Consider the following 23,847-nt stretch of genomic DNA (forward strand, 5'->3'; position numbering starts at 1 on the left):
CAGAGAGCAGTTGATCTGCCAGAATAGTGAAGCATTAAGGTGGAGAACAGTTGGTCTGAGCATTTGGTAACAAAAACTGAGGTTAAAGAGCTCAGCTTTGAACAAGATTCTGGTTCTTAGGCATTTTTCTATTCTTGCAGTATTATCCTATAATTTGAGGTAACCTGAGCACATATGTTACCTGTTTATTGTAGCCTGAAATGCTTCCAGATATGTTAATATATAGGCAGTAATTTCTAAAAAGTCCTCCTTAGCCTTGTCTGGTGTGGCTTACTTGGTTGGAGTGTAGTCCCATAAACCAAAAGGTTGGATTCCTGGTCAGGGCAGGTCAGGGCAGGTCAGGGCAGGTCAGGGCAGGTCAGGGCACGTTCTTGGGTTGCAGGTTCGGTCCCCAGTGGGGTTTGTATGAGAGGCATCTGATAGATGTTTCTCACATCAATGTTTCTCGTTTTCTCCCTCTCCCGTCCCTTCTCTATAAAATAAAAAATAAGTAAGTAAATAAAAAGTCCTCCATATATACCCAAAATGAGAATCAGATTTGTGGATAATCATGTAATGAATATGGCAGATGACAGGAATTTTAGTAAATCTGTTGGAATAACATTCATGGCAAAAGGATGTAAGTTTTAAAATTTAGGTAGAGCTGTTTGTCCAATTACTATCTTATTTAATTTCCATGTTATGAAAGTGAGGGTACCGTGTGAGCTCACGCTTGGTGTTTAGTGATGTGAAGGACGTGGGAGCGCGTCGTCTCTCTGGCATCTCTGTGCTAGTCTTAGGCTCTTACTGCTCTTAGGGTTTTAGGTGAATTCTGGGCTTCCCAGTTTTTTTAGGGTCTCTGAGTCTTGGAAGCACCTTCTATATTGGACTTAGTTTTGATAGGAGTTACTGGTAACTACTGGTCAGGGTTCTTACAGATTGGCTCAGGTCTGGACTCATAGGCCTAAGTGTTCCAGGATTCCCCAAAGTCATATGACTGAGTGGAAAGTGAAATATTAGACAGTAAGCTGTAACTAAAGAGTTAAACTACTCATCTTTACAAGGAATTTGAGTATCTTTTAAAGTGAGTATAATGAGAATAAGAATATCTTGAAAGTCTGTAGATTGGATAGAAGAGAATTATTGGGGGAAAGCCTGGTGAATTGGTTTTTCTTTCTTGGAAATCCTGGTGAATTGGTTTTTCTTCGTTGGTGTATAAGGTGATGAATAAGAAGGGTATGATGTTACATAGCAGTTATTTTAATTAAGAAAGCCAACTAATTGTGATGATTTTAATTGATTGGAGATATGAGAAAAGAGCATTTAAGAAACTGATTTAAAAGAAGGCTGAAATGTTCTGCTTGGGTTGCTAGGTCCTTGGAAATTTAGCTCTAGGTCTCAAGAGACAGTAATCTTTTGGAGAAGGTAATGTTATTGCCATCGGTTTATTTTTTTCTACTTCAGATTTCTTTATAAATTCACGTGGTTCACGTAGGTTATGGTGGGTATCCTTCTAGCTCTACAGTTGTTTGCATCACTGATGAACCGTATCTGGAAATCTAGGTTGTAACTTTAATACTAGCTAGACTAGAATAGACTAAGATGACCATGAAAGTATCAACAAATAAGCGTGAATTAGAGTGAAAGTTCAGTTTCCTGTCCTTAAGGAAGCTATGTTCTCAACAGAGTCAAACTAGTAATGTATATATTTTGATAATTCTGTAATGCAAGTGTGTATGGTGTATAGAGGGACAGAGGTAGAGAACTGTATAACGTCTGGGCAGGTGTCAGGGAGGAGGTAATGATTGGGCTGAGATTAGAAAATTGAGTTGGGTGTGCGAGGGACACCATCTGGACAGTGGCATTCCAGGGAGAGCAAACTGGGCAAGAAAAGACTTGGTGGTGTGAGAAAGCGTGGCGTGTTTGGGAACTCAGGGAGAACTCAGCATTTCCAGAGCATAAAATGAAATAAAAAGGAGAATGGTGGTAATGACGTCCCAAATGAGACAGGAGTATGAGTCTAGGGTACCTCAAAAATTTCTGCTTGGAGGGGCAATGATGAGGCTCACTGAGATAGAGACTGTAAATGGAGACATTGGATTTATAAGTCGATAAGGTTAGTTTTAGACATTGTGTTTGAAGCATATAGGGAACATCTAGGTGAAAACGTCTAATGGGGTTGTTGAAGGATATATAGTTCTAGGGTGCAGAAGAGAGTACTGGGCTAGAAATTGAGCTAGAGATTGATATTTGGTCATCATATGTGCTCTTACAGTTATGAATGTCAAGGGCATAGATAGAAGAGTCAGTCAAAAGAGGGTCGTGCAAGTATCACCAACATTTTAAAGTCTGGGTAAAAAGAGATGACCCAAGGAAAGGACCCAGAGTTAGGAGGAGGATCATAAAAATATAAAAGCATTTAAAAAACTCTTATGTTGTTTTATAATGGCTCTTAGAAATTAGCACAAAATTATGACTAAAAAAATCAAGTTAACCATACTTTAAGTGTGTTTATTCAAATTGCCACTTGCTGATTTTCTTTGTGAAATAAAGAAGCATGGTCTTTTTTGTACTCATTGTCCTGAATGTATAAATAGAGACAGTGATGTTTCAATAAATATGTATTTACAAGGTTGTAATACTGCTACTTTGGAAGAACTGAGGAATGGTGAAGAGTAATTGAGAATTGGTGGAAGTGAGGTAGAATGTAAGGTTTTAAAATGTAACCTTTAAAAGCATACTGGAAGTCTTCATCAATTCATAGACCAAAATAAATTCTAGAAGAGTCCAAGATTTACATGCAAAATAAAATTACAAAGCATGTTAGAAGATAGTAGGATGACAATTAAAAAAATTTGGTGTGGGAATAGTCAGTTTAACAGGAAGACATAATTCATAAGGGAAAAGATTAGTAGACCTAATTGAAGAAGAATAAAGTATAGGGTCCCAGATACTATGAATGAAATGGAAAAACAACTAATTTGGGGGAAATATTTGCAGTGTACTAAGTGTGGTCATGGGAGTAGATTACTCAAGTGATCAGATGTTCAAGAGACTATAAGGAAATTATTGAGGAGGCCATGGTCCTTACCCAAGAGGCTGAGGAAGTCATATTGGCATGAGCATCAAAGCCCCTGAAAGTTATGGCAGGAATTGTGGTGGGATTAAACTCAGTGACGTGGCTTTTGGAGTTCTTCAAGACTGTAGGGAGTAATCAGACCCATGAATGGTATTGAGTAGATGGTAGCATAGATGAAATGAAGGGCTCAAATGATATGATATTAACAGTATTTGTGAACATTCTTGAACCTTTCAGTCCTTATGGAGTTGTAAACAAATCTGAAGCTTTGAAGAAAATGTGAAAATGTTAGAAACTTTTTCGTGTATTATTTGAAACTGTTTGGTCTGGAGATCCCAAAGTCACGGGACATAAAATGCTTTAGAGCTTTAAGTTGCCTTCCTGATGTTATAGGATGGGCATAAACTTCATTAGAGCTGTTTAGTTTAATCTTGGGGTCTTTCAGTCAGTGCACAGCTTTTATATAGATATACTGAAGTGTGAACTTTTGTCTTTTGGGGATGAAAAATTGCCATGATGAAGACAGATTCAAGTATAACCTCATTTCTGAAGTGGCTGGTTGATTAACTGGGAAAAATTCTCTACATAGGGAGATCAAGACATAGGTTAAATGTAAATTTCCACATATAATAACACTCTAGTGATAAAAAGGTACCTGCTGAGGTCAGTAGTAAGAGGGAGAGGGTGGATTAAAACTATGGGAAAGCTATTTAAAAATGGTACAAACCTAGTATATATACCACGTTAACCCATTCAAAAATATTTATTTAGGATTGCTGTCCTTTGCTAGGCACTAGCTACCTAGCAGCAAGTAGAGAGAGCTTATGTGCCAAGCATGACACTACACAACTTTCATGGATTATTTCATTATATATTCACAACAGCTCTTCACATAGACATGACTGGGTTGCTCAAAAAATTCATATGGTTTTTTTCCCAGAAAATAAAAGACAAATTTCTGTTTTTATCAATAACTTAATTGATTTGGATATTTTGAGTATGTCGGCTATATCCCACTATTGGTTTCTATTGGGTAGAGGCCAGGTGTCCTGCTAAACTTCTTGCAATGCATAAGACAGCCCTACAGCGAAGAATTATTTGGCCAAGAACTTTGCAAACCATCTTTGACATGGTTGATCAGTCACAGCACCTCCTCCATATGCCACACAAATCGTTTTTTGTGTTTCAGTTGTATTTTTACCTTTCTTGAAATAATAAAGTATACTATACCAAAAATGTTTTGTATTTTCTTCCATCTTCAATATTAAAATGGCTGCAAAAAACTCATCAATTTTGATAAGTTTCTTTTTTAAATGCACACTGATATGTTAGCTGTCACAATACAATCTGAAAGAATTATTTTGAATGAAGTTAAAGATCACTAATCACTACTAGAGCTATCATACGGAAAAAACTAAATGAACTTTTTGGCTGGTCCATTATTCTCATTTCATAGAAGAGATAGAGCATGGGTGTCAAACTCACTTTCACCGGGGGCCACATCAGCCTTGCTGTTGCCTTCAAAGGTCTGAATGTAATTTTAGGACTGTATAAATGTAACTGCTGTTTAACAGTTAAGGAGTTGAAATTACATTCGGCCTTTTGAAGGCAACTATGAGGCTGATGTGGCCCCCGGTGAAAATAAGTTTAACACTCATGAGATAGAGGATCAGAGAGTTTGAATAATTTCCTCAAGGTCATGTGGCAATCAAAGATGATAAACATGCCTGCTTTTGAATCCAAGGCTACTAGGTGACAGAGCCTGAGTGATCTCTTAAACACTGGGCTCTTTTTAATCTGGCAGGGGGGCATTACTGAGCGTTCACTGTGGTAATGGGTGCCAGGCTTTGTAATATATGTAAGAATCCTCAAGGTGAGTTTCATCATCATCATCTCAGTTTACCACAGTCCTATGTGCTCTCCCCAGGGGTTAGCTGGCTTGGCTATAACCTGTGGTAGAGTCTGTTCTCTGGGTGTTCATACCAATTTTATCATGCCCAGTGGATGAAGTTATAAGCTTAAGCATTTTGGAAAAATCCTTCTTGTAACAGCATGGAAAAGATACTCCTGTACAGGACCAGTGTATTTTATGCAACTAATATTTATTCCTTTTTTCCATTACATTTTCTCGTATTCTTTTATTTTCTATTCAAGACTTGTAAAACTTGAAATTTGTTGTACCCTTAAAAAAATTAAAACTATCGAAGTATGCTTTTATTTTTGGTATGTGCGCTTTTAATTATGAATAGGAGAATCCAGTTACAAAAAGGAATACAAATTTACCTATGAAATAGTCTGGCTGATAAGACCATGTCAGTTTTATTCATGTAAAATTATGTGCTTTAGGTTAATCATTAGTTATTTTCCCCTCTGTTATTTTTACCCCTTCTTCCCTTTTTGTCTACTACTGTTTTTCCAAATCAGTATGAGACAATTATCTTTTAATTAAGTTGAATTGGTGCGTACATTGCTGTTTGAGGTGGCATTGTCAGTTCTTTCCTAAAAGGAGAAGTAGATTATATGCTAGGTAACTGGGTGTTGCTGTTCACTTGTGCTGTATGTGAAGGAGGAGGGGGAAAATTAAGGTGTAAAATGCAAGTCTTTCTCTAAAGGAGTTAGGGAATAGATAATAAATATATCTTTAATTAAAGATAGTCAGGAAATTATAATGAACATTAAATTTTAATCTATAAATTGGGGTTCTGGTTTACTATTTCATTCTTAAGTGACAAAAATGATTCACTGAGCCATATTTTTCAGGGCTGGCGAAACAGAAGTAACCATGGGTTGCATATCTGTTCATTACAGCCTGTAACTTTATTGCCCAGGAGTCTCAAATTATTTAGCATGTTGAATCTAGTTGTTAGCAATTCTTTTTTATATTTTAATTTGCTGCATTTAAAATCTTCGTGTAGAGCCAGCCTAGTTCTACCTTAAAAAAAAAAAACACCCCTCTGCTTAAAAGAAATGGTACTTCCTGCTTTCATAAACAGTCATGTGCATAGTTTAGCAAGGCCTGATGCCTCTGGAGCTTTTTCCCTTTATAGCACCATTGAATCCCAGTCCTAATAGAACTACTGCGAATCTTGTGGCCTCATTTTGAACAAAAGGGATTAGAGAAGAAAAAGCTCTTGGTATAAGACTTGAAAGCAAGGGCAGGCAATCTTGGTTGTGAATATTTTCTGATTTTTCCAGAAATCAAGCAGAAGATTGAGCTGCTGATGTCAGTTAACTCTGAGAAGTCGTCCTCTTCAGAAAGGTACAGCTACATCTCTTGCATGAACAATTAATGGTGTAGCATTGCTAAGAAACAAACCAGGACATATTTTTCTCTTGTCAAGTTTGCTATATAGTGTATTCTACTGCATGCTGGTCATTGTGTTGTATTGAAGATGTGTATTTGGGCAAGCTGTTCTGCTTTTACAAAGGGTAATTGATTTTTAAAAAAAAAATAGTGAAGCCTAATCAGCTGCAGCATGCACACCATAACACAGCAGACTGCTGGTTGATGTATGACAGCTGTTGAAGGCTTTAAAATATAATTTACTTGGCTAAAAAACAAACAACTCTTGCTTCTTGAAAGGAAATGCTAGTATTAGATTTTCTCTCTATATTTTGACATTGTTGCTACACAAAATTACCAACACTATTTATAAGGTCTAGGTTAAAAATACTTGACTTTCGGTTGTAATAAACATTTTCTTATGTGGAAAGGGAGTGTCATTTGTGAATAGCTTAGGAATTGCAAACCCACAGATTAGTCACATTCTGAAAGAGAGATATGATGCTTCTTCAAGTCTGTGCTAGGAAATGGAACAGTCACTGCATGCAGTAATGGTTCATGCCTGCAGGTAAGGACAAAATGACTCAAGTATTTTTAAAGCAATTATTTTATCTGTCAGTCAAATGATTATACCAGTAAGGAGCTATTTCCTTGAAATGGCAATTTATTTAATAAATAGAATTAATGGTATTTTTATCTCAGGTCAGAAATGAGGCTATAGTTGCTTATTTTGCTATGTGATTATTGTGTTCACTTCTGTTTACCAACATTTTGTATACTACATAATGTTTTAAATTGGGGTTCTTGGACATACAGTTGATGCTTGTCTTTCTCTCGATGACCTAATAGTTTATACGTAATGTTGATATTTTGTGTTTTAGGTTTGTTGATTTATCTTTTCTGTGGTTAGTTTTCAGGGTTATCTTTTTTGTTCATAGATTTAATATTTAGGAAAACAGGATGGAGAAATGATTTGGTAGTAAGGAATGATGTAGGAAAAACACTGGGAAAAATATGTGAAGAACCTAACGTGGTTAAAGGGATTTAATTAAAGTACACTAGTGTATGGAGGACACGATCTGATGACAAAATGATGACATTAAATCAGTTTATTAGTATAATTAGGTGAAGGGCTCCTGGCTATAACTCAGGGCATTACAGATATGGACGATGTTACTGCTTTCTTTAGAGATTGAAAAGAGAAAAATTTAGGCACATTAATGTTTATTTTTATTTAGCTCTGCCTTCTGGTTTGTGGCTAGCCATTCGTTCTTAAGCATTCTGTTTGCTGAGATGAAAATAATCTTTTAGTCTTGTGAATGTTCTCCCAGTTAAAATGGTGGTGCTGGGAAGGGGAGAGGGTGGTGGTGTAAATAGTGAATGGTCTAGGAAGAGCATCTTAACGGGACGACAGCAGTAATTATGTTGGCTGTTTGAGTAGCATGAATTCTCTATTGATAGATTGAGGGCTGAACAAAATAGAGTCATATTACTGAGAAATGAGGAATGAGGGAGGTTTTCGATGGTTAAAATACATTCTTTTATGGAAAGAGTCTTAAAATATTTTGGTGATTACATTAATTATTTTTTATTATTATTAATTTTACCCAAGCTCTTGTGTTTATATTTGATCAAAAGGCAGGATGCATGTGGCCATGATTTTAAAGTTTAGAAATCAGCCGTTATGTTTATAACAACTTTGTATACAATATTACCAGAGCTTGCTTGTTTCGTTTGTTATTCTTGCGTTGTTCGATACTCCGGATATCTTACACATATATTTGGAAGTTAAGATATGCTGACTTAATCAGAGATAAATGTGGTTTATGGGTCGGCTAACACTTTGCAAACATAGAAATATATTTTATTAATATAAATATAGTAAATATAGAAGTCCCCCCTCCCTTTTTTAAAAGCCATACAATGATGAATAATCAAATCATTTGCCTTTTAAATTTGTTTGAAAGAACTCGAAAAACAAGAATTAGAGTTAGAAAGAAATTAATGGCCTAGTAGCACTATATCCTGCCAGGAACTTAATAGCTTGTAGGGTCATGTAGCATTACCATCACATTCATGAATTCCTTATTCACTAGTTACCTAAATTTAAAAGTCTTTGACGGGTTCCTTTTTTTTTTAATTAGTTGCTTGAGGCATGTCCTGAGTCTTAAAGATTCTTGGAACTTTGGATGGTCACTATTTCCATTACTACTTATTGGTAGGCAGGATGAAGAAACCCAGTCTTCTTTAAAGAGGGAAAAGCTACTTGTTTGTAAGAAACCAAGTTATCATTTGCCACAATTGATTTTGCTCAGTTCGGTGTAGAATGGTCTTTTGATATTTCAGGGAAGCAAATGGAGAAATGACACTTATAACAACCGTGATGTGATGTTCCTAATAGTTTTTTAAAATCTCGTATATAACCTGAATTCCTTCACGGAAATTTTTACTCTTGGGACAGCTAGTATTTATTGATTTTTTTAAAGATAATTTTGTAAAATGGGAAAAGCAAAACAAAATGACTTTTTTTAGACTCTTAATTATCTTTCATTGAAAAATACAAATATGATTTGAAATAATGTGATAATGGAATTTTGGAGGTTTTTGCAGGGCACTAGGTTAGAAAACATTTTCTAACAGATCTCAATACCACAGTGAAACTTGCAGTTACATATTCACTGTTAACAGAAGAGTGGAGTTCCAACAAATGCCATTTTGTAGGGGAGGCGTGAGGTAGTACTGTTCTGTTCAGAATGGCAGACTTAATAGGATGAAAACCAGTGTAGTGACAAAAATTACTTTTCTGAATGTTTTATATCTTGGAGAGAGATAAAAATGTCAACTTGATGTATTTTTAAAATTAAGGACAGAATATTATTGAATGAATTTTAGGAATATGATGCCTGATTTGTATGTTATTGCCTGGTGAGAGTTAGATATTACCTGTTTCAAGATATTCTATGAATAAATATTACTACTAGTATTTTTTTAATTGAGTGCCTGTTGAATGAAAGGATGTATTCATCTTAAATGTGTTAGAGACAGAGTGACACAGTTTTACTTCCTCATCTATTGAATTTTACGTTAAAAAAAGTATATATTTATTTGATGCAAAGTCTAGGTTTTCACATTTTTGTTTCTTGCCTTTTCCAACCTAGAACACTGCTGGAATTTGGAAATTTTTAGGGAAGAGGAGCTAGTGGAGTAGTAATAATAATAACAGCTGTAAAAAAGATGCCAATCATCTATAAAACATTTTTAGATACCAGTTTCAAGTGAGGAGAGAGGACACCCCTTAGAAATGGCTGCTGGGAGGACTCAGACAGATCATCCCAGAAAGATCCTGAATGGATAGAAAGCACTTTGCTGTACTAAAATTATTGTCAAACTGTATTGCTACTTCTCCAGTTAACTCATGAACAAAATTGGGTAACTCAGTGTATAAGTGGTGAGCCCAGAGTGTGCAGAGCCAGGATCCCAACCCATCTAGACTGACTCCAAGAAGTCGGGGAACCCGGGAAGGGCTGAGGAGTTTGTGAGGGGAGCTGCAGAAGCTGAGACTCTACATTCATACTAAACATTGCACGTACCTGCTGTTGTTCAGTGTAAACGTAAATGTCTGTTTTTGTAGTTAATAGACTTTTCAATCAGTCCAAAGTTAACTAAATATCAGTGCCTACGAGGTTTGCATTTACTCAGGGAACAGAAACTAAAAGGATCATTTCTTGTGTGTGTTTGTTTTTGACTTTTTTGGGGGGGGGTGTTAAAAGGGGTCCTTATAGTGGAATAGAGAAGAAACAGTAGCCCAGATAATTCGCATCTCACATAGCTAGCACGTACTTGAATTGGCAGATTGCTGGCCACTGTTTTCAGGAGAAGGGTGAGAGGAAGAAAGTATAAAAATATTTACACTGTGGCCTATATTTTAACAGTGCTGTATAAATGCGATTGGTATGAAGTAATAGAGATTGTATGTTGTTCCTCCCTAAGGACATTCGAAACAGGTAAAGAACCTGTGCTATTTCTGTATGTGTGTTTTAATTCCTTTTTTTATTTTGGAGACTCTTAAAGTGAAGAGAAAAGGGCATATGATAATGATGTGTGGCTACAGAAAGAAAAAAGAATCCCGAAAGAATGAGGAGAAAGGAAGGAGAAAAAAAAAGAATGAGAGGTGAAGAGAGAAGGGAGCAAAGGATATTCAGTGGAAAAGGATGCAGGACCAGGGTGTTTTTTTTTTTTCTCCATGTGTCTGTGGTGAAGTAAGTAGTCATGGGAGGGGAGCCAAACTTTATAGAAGATCCTCCATTGTACTCCTCACACCCCCACCCCCCTGCCCCACCCCCACGCCATGCCAGCTCAAAGGGCAAGACGGACAGTCACTGAGAACTGCTTTCCTTTCCAACCCCCAGTCTGCCTCTGTAGGCTTTCTGCCTCTGTTTGTAGATGGATGTATTTACGTCGTGTGTATTTTTTCTGAGTGGCGAGATGAGATGGCAGTGGCTGATTGTGTTGTCTTCCCTTCACTCAGTTTTTATGCTTTCTTTTGTTTCTATTTAATTTTTTATTGGAGATATATTTGGGAAAGTTCAAGGGTCATATAGATGACTATGAAATCCAGTTTATTGATTTTTTTTTTCTTTAGCAGTTTATATTTTATGTGTATCTAAGAAATCTTTGCTAAGCCCAAGGTCACTAAGGTTTTCTGCTAGGTTTAATTATAGATGTTTGGGGCTCTTAATATTTAAGTCTTGATTCAGTTTGGGTTTTAGTATTAAGGTGAAGATTGAGATTATTTCTACGTGACTTTGGAGTTGTATCTGTTTTTGAACATTTTATATAAATAAAAAACTGTATACTCTCTTGGTCTGTCTTCTCCCTCTGTGACCTATGTGAGATTCATCCATGTTTTTGTGTGTAATTGTAGTTGATTCAGTCTCATTACTGTACTTACCATATGAATATATCTCACTTTATCCATTCTACTATTGATAAGCACATGGAATGTTTGTAGTTTGTGGCTATTTGAAATAGTGCTGCTGTGAGCATTTATATACATTTTGCTGAATGGACCTATGCATGTGTTTATGTTGTGTGTGTTCTAGGAGTGCGGTTGCTGAGCTTTAGTGGACATTGCCAGTTTTCCAAAGTGGATGTGAATCTACACTCTGACCAGCTGTGCTCCAGGTTCTTGTCAACTCACTCCTGTATATTCTTTCTCTTCCTTTCCCTTCTCCCCATTCTCTCTCTCTCATTTTTTTTCTTTCTCTCTTTGAGCATTCTGGTGGGTGTGCCAATGTGACCCAGAGGTGGGACCTTTTTGAGGGGGATTACAAGCAGATAGGGGACTACTTCTGAGTATTGACTTCCATGAAGGAGATGAGAATTAGAAGCTTAGACCAAACAGGAGTCATGGAATGGAGTCATCTGAGGTGCTACTCTCCCACTAAGGATTTTAATCTCTTTAACTGGGTCCTTGAGGCCTCAGGTGTTAATGCTGGTTTTCTGACTTGGTTTCAGTAGCAAAGCTATTTCTTCATTTAAACCTATTAGAAGGCTATCATGTAAAACATAAAAAACACTTGGGTTGTGAAGTGGGTAAGTAATCAGAGCCTCGGTTCTTGGTACTTGGCTGTTCACCCTTGACAGCCCCTTTAAGAGCTCGTCCTCTTTACTTGAAAACCCTGGAGGGAGGCATCCTTAGGTCTAACCAGGAAATTAAGACATTTTTGACGTCTTCTAAGTGTTAAATTTTGTATTGTTTACAGTCTCTGAAATTTTTATATCATATCTAAGTAAAAGTGTGTTATCTTTTAATTTCAGTTTAAAAAACTGGACAGCTACTTGAGTTTCCTTTCTGTGGGTCATTATTTGCTCTAGGTGCAGGAGTTTCTCAATTATTTTCTTTGTTATCAATTTAATTTTTGTCCTGTTTTTTGATTCCTCTTTGGTGGGTTGCCACATTACAGCCAGAGCAGACTTTCAGAGCACAGGTCACTGCTTTGAAGCCGGTTGGCTGTCTTCCCATTGTTCTTGGCATAAAGGTAAACTCCATATTTGTGCCAGTGAGCATCCAAACTCTCCAGCCCAGTCTCCGAGTTCTCTGACTTTGGTCGCGTCTTTCCTGCCTGTTGTTTTGCTTTTGACACCCTTCTCATCACAAGGAAGCCCTGCCTAGGTCAAATTACGCCTATTACAAGCCCTTCCAGAAACATGTACCTCTCCTTTGTAGCATTTGTCACAGCTGCTGTTTGACAGTGAGGAGTATCAATGACATGGTTCACTTACTGGTTTACTTATTATTAGCCCCAACATAGGATCTTAAATAAAGCAGTGTTTTTCTCACAAAATAGTTTTATTTTATATAATCATTTGCAGCTTACAAATTAATTATGAACTTTGTGGTAAGACTTTTTCAGTATAGGAAGTCATCTCTTTTTATGGTATTGGCGTAAATTAATAAATTATAGCCATATGTAGTCATAAATAGTCTCTATATAAAATCAAGTGTGGTCAATTACAGTCATAGGCTAATTTAACTGTTAGTTTTCAGGGTACACATTTTAGGTTTTTCTGTCATAATATTCACAGTTCATTATTACATATTTTTATGTACAATATACATATATATACATTTATATGTACATATGTTGTTTTAATGTAAAATGAAATTAAAGTAAATTTTAACACTTATGTCTCTATGCCAAACTAGTAGTATCATACCATAGCCATGCATTTCCCAAATGTCAGGATTTAGTGTATTACCTTGGTGCTCTCGTCATAGCTGTGCTTCACCCTCTGCTGTTAATTTCCTTAATATCTTGCCTTTTTGTTTACCTTTAATTGTGGTAAAGTGTACTCAACACAGACTTTTATAATGCCTTGTTTTTTCAATTATGGTTGACATTTAATATCATACTAGTTTTAAGTGCACAGCACAGGCTAGTGGTTAGACATTTATACAATTTACGAAGTGATTCTGCACCGCCCCCTGCACAGTGGCAGTATCTCCCTTATAAAGCCTTTTAAAAGTTATTTTTTAAAAAATGAATATTTGTATCCCTGTCAGAACGGAAGAGTCAGTATCACTTGCCTTTGGAAAGAATTCCTGTTAAATCCTGTCTAGATTCTGTGTCTGATAAAGGCTTCAGGCTTGAGCCGTATGCCTCTCTGTTTACAAGGGAAATTAAACTGGCAAGTCTCTTAAAGGAGCTTAAAAATGTGTTAGCACCAAAGGAGACTTGTTCTTTGATACACTCAGATGGAAAGAACCTTGGGAAAGAAGTAACTTTCTCAGTATGTGATTGATTTTAATTCAATACCAAGCCCCGAGTATCACCTAAGATCATTTTGTATTAAGTTGGCCAAAAAGTTCATTTGGTTTCCCCTGTAAGATGGCTCTAGTAAACACTTAGTTGTCTTTAATTTCATTCAAAACAGTTTTTGTAGATTGTATTGTGATGGCTGTTGTATTGTATTATATCAGCGTGTATTTAAAAAATTACCAAAATTGGTGAATTTTTGTGTAGACATTTAATATTGAAGATGGAAGAAAGTATGCAGCTTTGGCATGTTTTGCTTTATTAATTCAAGAAAGGTAAAAACACAACTGAAACGCAAAAAATGATTTGCGTAGTGTATAGAGAGGGTGCTGTGACTGATCAAATGTGTCAAAAGTGGTTTGTGAAGTTTCGTGCTGGAGATTTCTTGGTGGACGATGCCCCATGGTCGGGTAGACCGGTTGAAGTTGATAATGATCAAATGAGACATTAATTGAGAACAACCAACATTATACCACAGGGGAGATAGCCGACATACTCAAAATACCCAAATCAAGTCTTGAAAATCATTTGCATCAGCTTGATTATCTTAATTGCTTTGATGTTGGGTTCCACGTAAGTTAAGCGAAAAAAACCTTGGTGGTATTTCCACATGTGATTCTCTGAACATAATGGAAACATCCCATTTTTAAACAAATTGTTATGGAGGATGAAAAGTGGATACTTTACAATAATGTGGAAAGGAATAGATTGTGGGGCAATGAAATGAAGCACCACCAACCATACCAAAGGCTAGTCTTCAGCCAAAGGCGATGTTGTGTATATGGTGGGACTAGAAGGAGTCCTCTATCGTGAGCTCCTTTTGAAAAGCCAAATGATTACTTCCTAAGTACTGCTTCCAATTAGACCAACTTAAAGAAGCACTTGATGAAAAGTGTCTGGAATTAGCTATCAGAAAACGCATAATCTTACATCAGGAAAATGCAGGACTGCATGTTTTCTTGACCAGGCGAAAACTGTTACAGCTTGGCTGGGCAGTTCTGATTAATGTATTGTATTCGTCAGACACTGCACCTTTGGATTTTCACTTACTTGGTCTGTACAAAATTGTCTTAATGGAAGAAATTTCAATTCCCTGGAAGACTGCAAAAGGTACCTGGAACAGTTCTTTGCTCAAAAAGATAAAAAAAGTTTTGGGAAGATGGAAATATGAGGTTGCTTGAAAGATGGCAGAAGGTAGTGAAACAAAAGGGTGAATATGTTGTTCAATAAAATTGTTAGTGAAAATGGAAAATGTTTTAGTTTTACATAGACCAAATGAACTTTTTGGCCAACACAATGTATCAACAGTGGCATGCACTTTTCACTGGGAGAGCACCCCCTTCTCCCAAATGGTAGATTAGGGAAGTTTTGAACAAATGTGAGCAGCTATTATAAGAATAATAATGACTGTTGTACAATAAAAAGATGGCTCTACTTTTCAGAAAATCCTCCCTGGAGGATATGTTTATTGATTTTGAGGGAGCGAGAGAGAGAGAAACATCAGTTGGTTGCCTCCCATAGATGTTCTTGTAAGGGATCGAACTTGCAACCCAAGTGTGTGTCCTGACTGGGGATCAAACCCGCAGCCTTTTGGTGCGTGGAACAATGCTCCAACTAACTGAGCTACCCAGCCAGGACAAAAATAACTGTAGTTATAACAATCATATTGCAGATTTCCTTTGTAACAGGATTCTTTATTTGCAAGTTGCTGGAAGAAGTTAAGACTAATTTTACTATAGATCATTACATTTGTCATCCATTCATCATCTGTCCATCCATCCAGCATTTATCAGCAGTTGCTATTTGCTAGCTGTGCAGTGATTTGGAATTTAGGGAATTGCAAAGGAAGCATAGAAAGCATAGGATCTTTAAAGAAGAGGCTTTGGTAGGTGGCTTACCTCTGTGAGTGCTAAGGCCCCATATCATGGGCACTTCATAGTGGGAGGCCCTTTGTATTCCTTGAAAGAATTATACATAACCAGTAACTGTGTTTTGGGGGAGCTTCCATGAAAACTAGAGCTGTGGTGAAGGGGTTACAAACATCTTGCCCACCAAAGGCCACTTAAATGAGTAGCAAAAGCCCGGTGGAGACTCTAGACAACTGGAAATCATGGCTCCATTTAAAGAAGTAGCTGCTGATTAGTCATGTTGAATACAGGCCAAGTTTTTGCCAGCTCTTGTGATTTTTAGAAGTTGAAGGGTTTTTTTTTTGTTTTTTTTTTTATGTCAGATCTCTCTTATTTTAAATGGTGGTACAAATTAAACCAAAACAAAAAGTTATACGGGCCAAGTACCTGCTATCTACATTCAGGTCATGGTAACATTTTTCTGCTGTGCTGTAGCATGTTAATTCACAGTTTGTAAGCGATCGTCCTGGGCAGACTTACTATAAAGGAATTTCAAATCCTAAGAGTACCAAGCAATATCTATAGACTGAAAGCAGACAAGTCAAATTTTTTCATGATAAGGAATGTATCTCTGGGTGTTTTTGACATTTTAGTACGCAAAAACACTAGTGATGACTACTTCAATAACCACATGCCAAAATTAACATATAGTAAGATACTAACTGTGTGGAGTAGGAAGGGCCCCTCCCCCCAAATACTAATTTCTTAAACTAGGTAGTTGTTTTATTTATTTATTTATTTGGATATTTATTAAGTACCAATTGTGGTAGAACTTAAACTTTAGTAAAATCCTGAAACTTAACAGAAGTGGAACAGTGTTCTGTTTGCACAGCTGTCACCTCATTCTCTCTCCTTTCCCTTTTTTCCATCTTTCTTTTCCTTCCTCTCCCACTGCCCTCTCCATATTAAAGATTTTGAGTCCAGTTAGAAGACCACCTCCAGTGCAATAGAGAAAGGGTCAGAGAAAATGCAGGTCAGGGTAGAAGGTTATGATGGAGGAGAGCCAGGTGCACCCCCAGATATGTGGCATTTACTACAGCTACTGAAGGTGACTCTCAAGTTTGCCTTTAAGTTTCCTGACAGCCAGACTAAAGAAAAAGTAACATTGCTTTATTGTCTGTAAGAAGAAAATATATTAGTTTCTGTAGGAGAACCAAGCCTTTTCTCTAACTGAATTATGATTATTTAACATAGCCTTTTTCACATATCTCAGAAGATATGTTAATTTATTTTAGAAAATTTGAATTAAAAGAACAAAACCAGTCATTGTTAATTTTTTATTTTATTTTTTGTTTGAGTGGAAGTAGATATATAAAAATAGAGCAGATATACTTATCATCACCAGCAAGAAAATCCGGTATCGTACTGACAGATTACTTTGTAATTGGCTTTTACACTTAGTATGCCCAATTTTTCTTATTAAATAATCTATAGCATTATTTTAAAAATAGTACCATTTTTAAAGGCTGCATAGGACTGAGTCTATGCTATGGATACATGTACCATAATTTTATTTATTGAGCTTGGTCTTAGAAATGCAATCACTTGCAAAACCAACATGTAAGGCTTTTCATGACTATTAAAGTTCCTCCAGGAAGGTACAACTTTGCACTCTCACAGTGTATCGAGGACCTTTCTGCTTACGCTGTCAGTTGGGGTTCTCAGAATAGTCTCTTTTTGAATATTATAAACATAACATTGAACAATATGCTAGACAGTGTTGACTTACTAGTCCTTCTGCTCCTTAGTTCTTCCCTGTAGTAAAGCCAGATGTTACTGTGGTACCTTCATTGTTTCATAGGGTATGTATAAATAGGTGAAAGCGAAGTCCATACAGTCAGCTTTAACAAGACACAACACACAGTAGGTTCTTGTTTTCAGGCAAGCACTAGGAACCTCCTAAGGTACATTTAGTGTTTATGCTAGTAAATCTTAATTTTGTAGGGGATTTCAAGAAGTTACATGACAAACTTCAGACAGATGACAAAACATTAAACATAGATAGTTTCCTTTTTTATGAAAGATATGCAGGAATTAATATTCTCCAACCTCCCTTGTTAAAACAGGGTTTTGTGGATGTTAAGTATTCACTGACTTTATTGCAAAATTTAATCACTCTTTTAGCCAAAATCTTCCTTTTGGCAAAATATATTTTTCTTGCTAGATTTTGGGGTTGGGTGGGGGAGGCAGGAGTGTGCCTTGCACAGCAGGAGTACTGGAATCTAAAGTCCACATCCTCAGGTAGCCATTGCAAGCTAGGAAAACAGCATGTAGGAGGGTGAAATTCCGTTAAGACTGGGAAAGGGGGGGGGGGAGGATGGAAAAATACATGAGAGAGAGATGTTGTGCTCTGGTGGTAAGGATTTAGTGTTTAGATTTTGAACTTTATGCTGAAATTTACCAAGAGCCATTGAAGGAAGATGTTATGCCCATGTTTAAAACGTGTGCTTGCCCTGGCTGGTGTAGCTCAGTGGATTGAGCGCGGGCCTGCGAACCAGACAATCACGGTTCGATTCCCAGTCAGGGCACATGCCAGGGTTGCAGGCAGGTTCCCTGCAGGCCAGTTCCCAGCAGGGGACGCACGAAAGGCAACCATACATTGATGTTTCTCTCCCTCTCTCCTTCCCTTCCCCTCTAAAGATAAATAAATAAAATCTTTAAAAACAAAACAAAACAAACAAACAAAAAAAACGTGTGCTTGCTCCTATAGGCATAAAGTAAGGTCTTAAGAAAGTCTAAAGACATGCATTTTTCCCTCTAGAATGGATGGGTTGCATCATATGCTGCAGTTGGCGGCAGGATGTTATTTATTTGCTCTAGAAATGGCTGGGAAATTATGGCAGTATTTGCCATTTGAATGACAGTGGGCAGATGAATTCCTTGATGCTATATTAAACATTGAAATGGATTATTGAGAGAGAGTATGAAATGTATTTCTCTCCAAGGCTTTAAAAAGAGGGTGGTCCCTTGTTTGTTTAGATGGGTAGAGATGTTCCTTTCTAAAGACAGGTGATTGGCTTATTGAGCCTTCAGTATTTTTTTATGTTATGTATGATAATCATGACAAGATTTCTGATTTATAGTTAATAATTTGAAATGTTTGTCTCAAAATTTTCTGTCAATAATTTGCGATAAAAGTCTTTCCTCTAATATATGAAGTATCACTTATATAAATTGTTTAAAATATTCTAGGCCAGTGCTGTACAATAGACTTTCTGCAATGATCTAGAAGGATCCATAAAATAGACATGGTTTGCTGAGCATTTAAAATGTGGCTACACTACTGAAGAACAAAATTTAAATTTAAAATTTAATTTAGTTGTAATTTAAAAGCCACTGAACTTTATTTTCAGACAAGAATGCCAATGAACTCTTGTTATTTTAACCTTTTTCAGTTATGAAAGAGTATTTTTTCATTTTCTAAGAGCTATCCCATTTTTTACTGTACCTTCCTTTGCTGACAATATTTTATGGTTTTATTTTCTTTATTTTAACTCAAATTGGTAATTTGAAAGGAATTGTATTCTCTAGTTATTTGTTCTTTGATAAAGTTGTTTTTTACCCTTTTACAGAAGAATGCCACTAATTATCTACCATCACACAACTTAACTGAATTTTAAGTCTTTTTAATGTTCTGCTAATTTAGGAGTGTCTGTTAATTGTAAAAACAATTTAGTTTTCTAAATCTTTGGTTTTAAAGGAAGAGATAAGATGAGATAGATTTCTAAGTGTATTATATCTGATTAAAGAAATAAAGATAAGTAGATGAATTATAGTTTATGGTATCCACTGCACACACAACACGCGTGGTTACAGATTATTCTCACTTAGTTCTTCTTACATCTGTTTTAGCCAGTTTGCGCACACACACAAAATGCTGACTTGGAAATCAGTTCTTGTTCCTTTCACCGGCCAGGACATCTTGTCGTGGGGGCCAGGACGGTGCTTAGCCTGCAGGAGGAGCCTCTGTAATGTGGGCCTGACGAGGGTCACAGGTAGTTTGAATGCTGTTACATCTGTTGATTGAAAGGGAAGTCCGATGGCACTAAACATAGAATTGTGAAAGGAAACATTTTTGTTGTTCAGCTCAATCCTTTTCATTTTCTTAAGAGATTAAAATAATGCTTTAGTTTTTCTGCGTTTTCAGTTATAATTTGACAGTTGGTGTTTGAATAAATGAAAGACTTCTTTAGAGGAATCCTTGGCTGCCTATGGTATAATAAACACCTTGGTCTGTTGTATGTGATTTTCTCCTCAGTTTAGGACTGTCTGGGCTTTTGTAGTTAAAGCGAGAGAGTGTATTGATTTACTGCTGTGGTGATATCTTGGTACACATCCATTTCAATATAGATGCAAATATTTATTTCAAAGTAAACAAGTCAAGAAATTGTTTGTAATGAGTTGTGCAATGTCTGGTGGCTCATCCTTACTCCTCGTTCCTTCCCTGCTTGTGCCCCTGAGTAGCTTCTGCTGCTGTTCTGCCCTAATGTCAGTCACGATTCCAGGGGCTGCTAAGGCCCTGCTTAGCAGCAGTCCACCTGCCCGGAAGAAAAATACAGCTGTTATTCCCTGCTTCTCTCAGAGTTACTATAAACTATTTAATGGCTAGTGATGAAAATTGAACTGATTATCATAGCAATAAATAAAACTTACCTGCTGTTCACCTACCCAGTTGTTTAATGAAATCACAGATTTTACAGAGAACATTAAAAAGGCCTTCTGATTCTCAGGACAAGATTATTATGGTGGATCTATTTGTAGAATACTTTTAGATAAATGTAAATCAAGCACTTTCCAAGAAATGTCTTCAAAATTTAATGTTTTAAAAGTGAATCCACTGAAGTTAGATTTTTTTAAAGATGAGATTCTGTCTGGTTACCTGATTTGATTGGGTACTTTATGTAGTTTTGACCTAAAATTCCCCACTAAGTGTTCAGTGGCATCATGCCATGCATGTGTATAAAGTAAAACTGATGTATCTCCAAATGTGAAGTTATCATTTAGTGACTGACATCGTGATCCCCAGTAAGTCCAGCGCAGCCAGCCTTTTCACCAGTGATGCAGCATATCAGTGTTGCTTTTCTTGCACTGTTTGCATTTAAGGGTATATAAAAACAAAATAATGGCCCTGGCTGGTGTAGCTTAGTGGATTGAGCAGGGGCCTGTGAAGTAAAGGGTCGCTGGTTCAATTCCCAGTCAGGGCACATACCTGGCTTGCAGGCCAGGTCCCCAGTGGGGGGACACACATGAGAGGCAACCACACAATGATGTTTCTCTCCCACTCTTTCTCCTTCCCTTCCCCTCTCTCTATAAAATAAAAAAGTAAAATGTTTAAAAAACCAAAATAATGTATTTTTAAACACTAGGAAAAAAACACTTAGCTCTGTGATATGGTTAAGCTTTTAGAGGCATGTGGGCCACAAGAGCTTATATAAAGAAATGGAAGATTTACACATCATGTGTCATCGTAATTCCAAGTCATACTGTTGAAAAGAATATTGGGGGAATCACCACATTGTCAAAATTCATATTTTCTCTCAAATTTTAATATATTTGAGATTGTGGAAAGTAAAAGTACATTTGTGAATGCTGCAGTTTGGTTTTTTTTTATTGTTTATTCTATTACAGTTGTCCCAGTTCTTTACCCTTTGCCCTCCTCCACTTAGCCTACAGCAGTTCAGTTATAATGATTCATTTTTATAAACTAATCTAAAGCATTTAACTAGTTCTTTTGACCAGACATATGTAGAGGAATAGAATGATAAAAACATCATAGCAAGACTTGAACTTGGGAGGTTCCATTTGCCTCCCACTCTTGTTTTATACATAATGAAAACTGGTACCCCAAATGGTGATGTGATTTATCTGAGGTTCCAGGCAGGACTGACATTTAGAGTACTGGAGCACTGCACAAAGGAATTGATTTGACCAGTTTTTTCCCCTCTCCTTTAGAAACATCAAGAATGCTTATTTTAAATTGTACTAGTACTAGTGTTTTAAATTATATAGTAGTTTTATTAACACTGCTCTAGTCAAAAAGCATGGAGGAAATAACTTAAATGCCTTTTGTTTTACAGCAAATTCTCCAGTTCACTACTAGTTTAGTTTTTCTAAAAAATTCTTGTAGATGTGTAGGGTGTAGGTGGTGCTTTTTCCCACTTTGTAGGTAAGAAGACCAGCACGTATACGGTTTGACAGTGCCACATAACCAGTTCATGGTCGAGGTGCTCTAAAAGCCTTGTTTCATAGCTCCAGCCTCTGTGCCTCAGGTTCTGGATACCAAAGATGCCAAGCGTTTTCATGAAAGTACAAGGGGTCCTGAGTCGGGCCAAGTGCATTTAGTAAGAGTGTGTGTGTGTTCTTCACCTTCAGGTCTTCCTCCAGTAACGTCAGTGTGCGAGCATCAAGAAGGCAAATAGATTAGGAGTGCCAACCATGGTCTTGAAACAGAGAAAATATAATGAGTACACATGGGCAGAATTCACATTTTTGCTATTTTCTACCCTTTTCTTGCTCATCCTGTAAGTAGCAGCAGCCATTTCAGGAGATGGTAAAAAATAGGTTGTCAGTACAGTCAGTTCAGATACCAAGAATTAAACCTTTTCATTTTAGTTGCTGTTTAATACATTTTGTTAGGCACTGTTAAACTGTCACATTATATTTTGTACATTTAATAGTTAAAATCTTTGAACAGTGAAATGAGAAGCCAACAAAAGGCTTAGCCTTTTTTTTTTGGTATGGCACTTACATGATTCTACATTAATGTTAGACATTAGTGGCACTTTGATATCAGTGATGTACATAAAGTTATCATTTACTCCATACCATTCTCCTCCTCTTCTTCCTCATCTGTCATTAATGCCTAACGTTCACTGAGTTTGGAACCTTTTTTGAGCCCTCTTTAAGTTAGTCCTCATTATCTCTTTTACCAATGGCAACTTACCCAAAGTCATAGAGCTAATCAATTTAAAAAGTGCCTCCTTTTACAACACAATGTACTTGTGCTTCACCTGTAGAGAAAAATGGTTAATGGCAAGAAGAGACTTTGGTGACATACAATAAAAGAAAAATTTGTTAGCGTGCACCCTTGTGCTGTAGTTATGAGCCTGTGGAGAGACAGTTTTGATTGCCAGCTCACATGGTACTGCAAGTACTGGGCCCTTCTGTTTTCTCTACAAAACACTGAATTTGAACGCCCATAGGGAGACTTGGGCTCACTCCAGTAGAACCAGGACCCCAAATTTATTGTTATGTATCTTAATGCTGTATACTCACCTAGCTGATTCCGAGGGTATTTCCGTTGTGAATGACTCACATAAAGGGAGAGGTCTCCTCTGTCTGGAAATGTCCTTTATCAGCAGATGTACTGATGTGCAGTCGTACCCAATTACCCCTGACAGTTCTAGGCATGTGAAAGATTACCTTCACTTACTAGATGCCTGTTGAAATTGGTAAACTTTGCAGCTTTAGTATTTCAAAAATTCCTGGTTCTAAAATGTGTAGATACGTTTAATACAAAAGGTCTATATCTTTGGTTAGGGAAGAATTCGGGACAGAAGATGAAGCACTAAAAGTAATCCTTCTCGGTTTTTTTGTTGGTCTTTTATCCAAATGTCAGCACCTCCCCTGCCCAGGGTCGCTGTTCTTGGCCTGCTGTTCTTATATGCACTTTTTTTTTTTTTCCGTTTCTGTGGTGTTGAATACCATTTGTGTGCTGATGAGACTCCAAATTTATATCTCCAACTCTTTATTCTGAGCTACAGATTATCTAGCTGCCTACTTTACATTACTACCTAAATTCTGTTGAGTCCTCAAATTTAATCTGCCATAAACCAAACTCATTATTTCCTTTAGTCTTTCCTGACTGTGCTGATAGATTGGTTATATGGCCAATCTCTTGTTGGGGGAGTTGCAGTAGGGGAGTGGGAGAGAGAATAAACAGTTCTTTTGGTTTATGGCTACCTTCGGGGTTCTGGGCCCAGGACAAAAATTATCGTTGTGTAGCCTGCCTCTCTGGGTTTAAATAGACATCTTAAATATCTTTGAAAGACAGTGGAAGCTAACAGGAAACTTTGTAAAGTCTATATAAGGATAGAAGGAAGTCCCCTAACCTTAGATCTAGCAAATAGTGAGGGTTTTTGCTGATATTTGTTTGTAACTTTCAAGCTTTTCTTTGCAGCAGTTGGTGAAGCTGTGGTCATCTGTCTGTCTGAGTTTTTGTTCATGTTATTCTCACTTGCAGGCTCTGTAACAGTGAGGCCCACTGTGACTGGGTAGGCC

At 36.9% G+C, this 23,847-nt stretch overlaps 1 protein-coding gene across 5 annotated transcripts in view; it reads left to right on the plus strand.

Moving 5' to 3' along the window:
• Nucleotides 1-23,847, plus strand: part of SRPK2 (SRSF protein kinase 2) — a 244,131-nt gene that overhangs the window by 100,288 nt on the left and 119,996 nt on the right. For 2 of the 5 annotated variants that reach the window (XM_037164927.2, XM_037164931.2), the window contains exon 3: nt 6,254-6,317. The exons of the other annotated variants lie outside the window; for them this stretch is intronic. In XM_037164927.2, coding sequence (XP_037020822.1) covers nt 6,254-6,317 — 64 coding nt within the window. The remainder of the gene's footprint in view (nt 1-6,253; nt 6,318-23,847) is intronic. 5 annotated transcript variants of the gene reach the window in all.

Source organism: Artibeus jamaicensis, unplaced genomic scaffold, assembly GCF_021234435.1.
Source record: "Artibeus jamaicensis isolate MK-2021 breed Jamaican fruit bat unplaced genomic scaffold, CSHL_Jam_final contig_834, whole genome shotgun sequence".
Classification (NCBI taxonomy): Eukaryota; Metazoa; Chordata; class Mammalia; order Chiroptera; family Phyllostomidae; genus Artibeus; species Artibeus jamaicensis.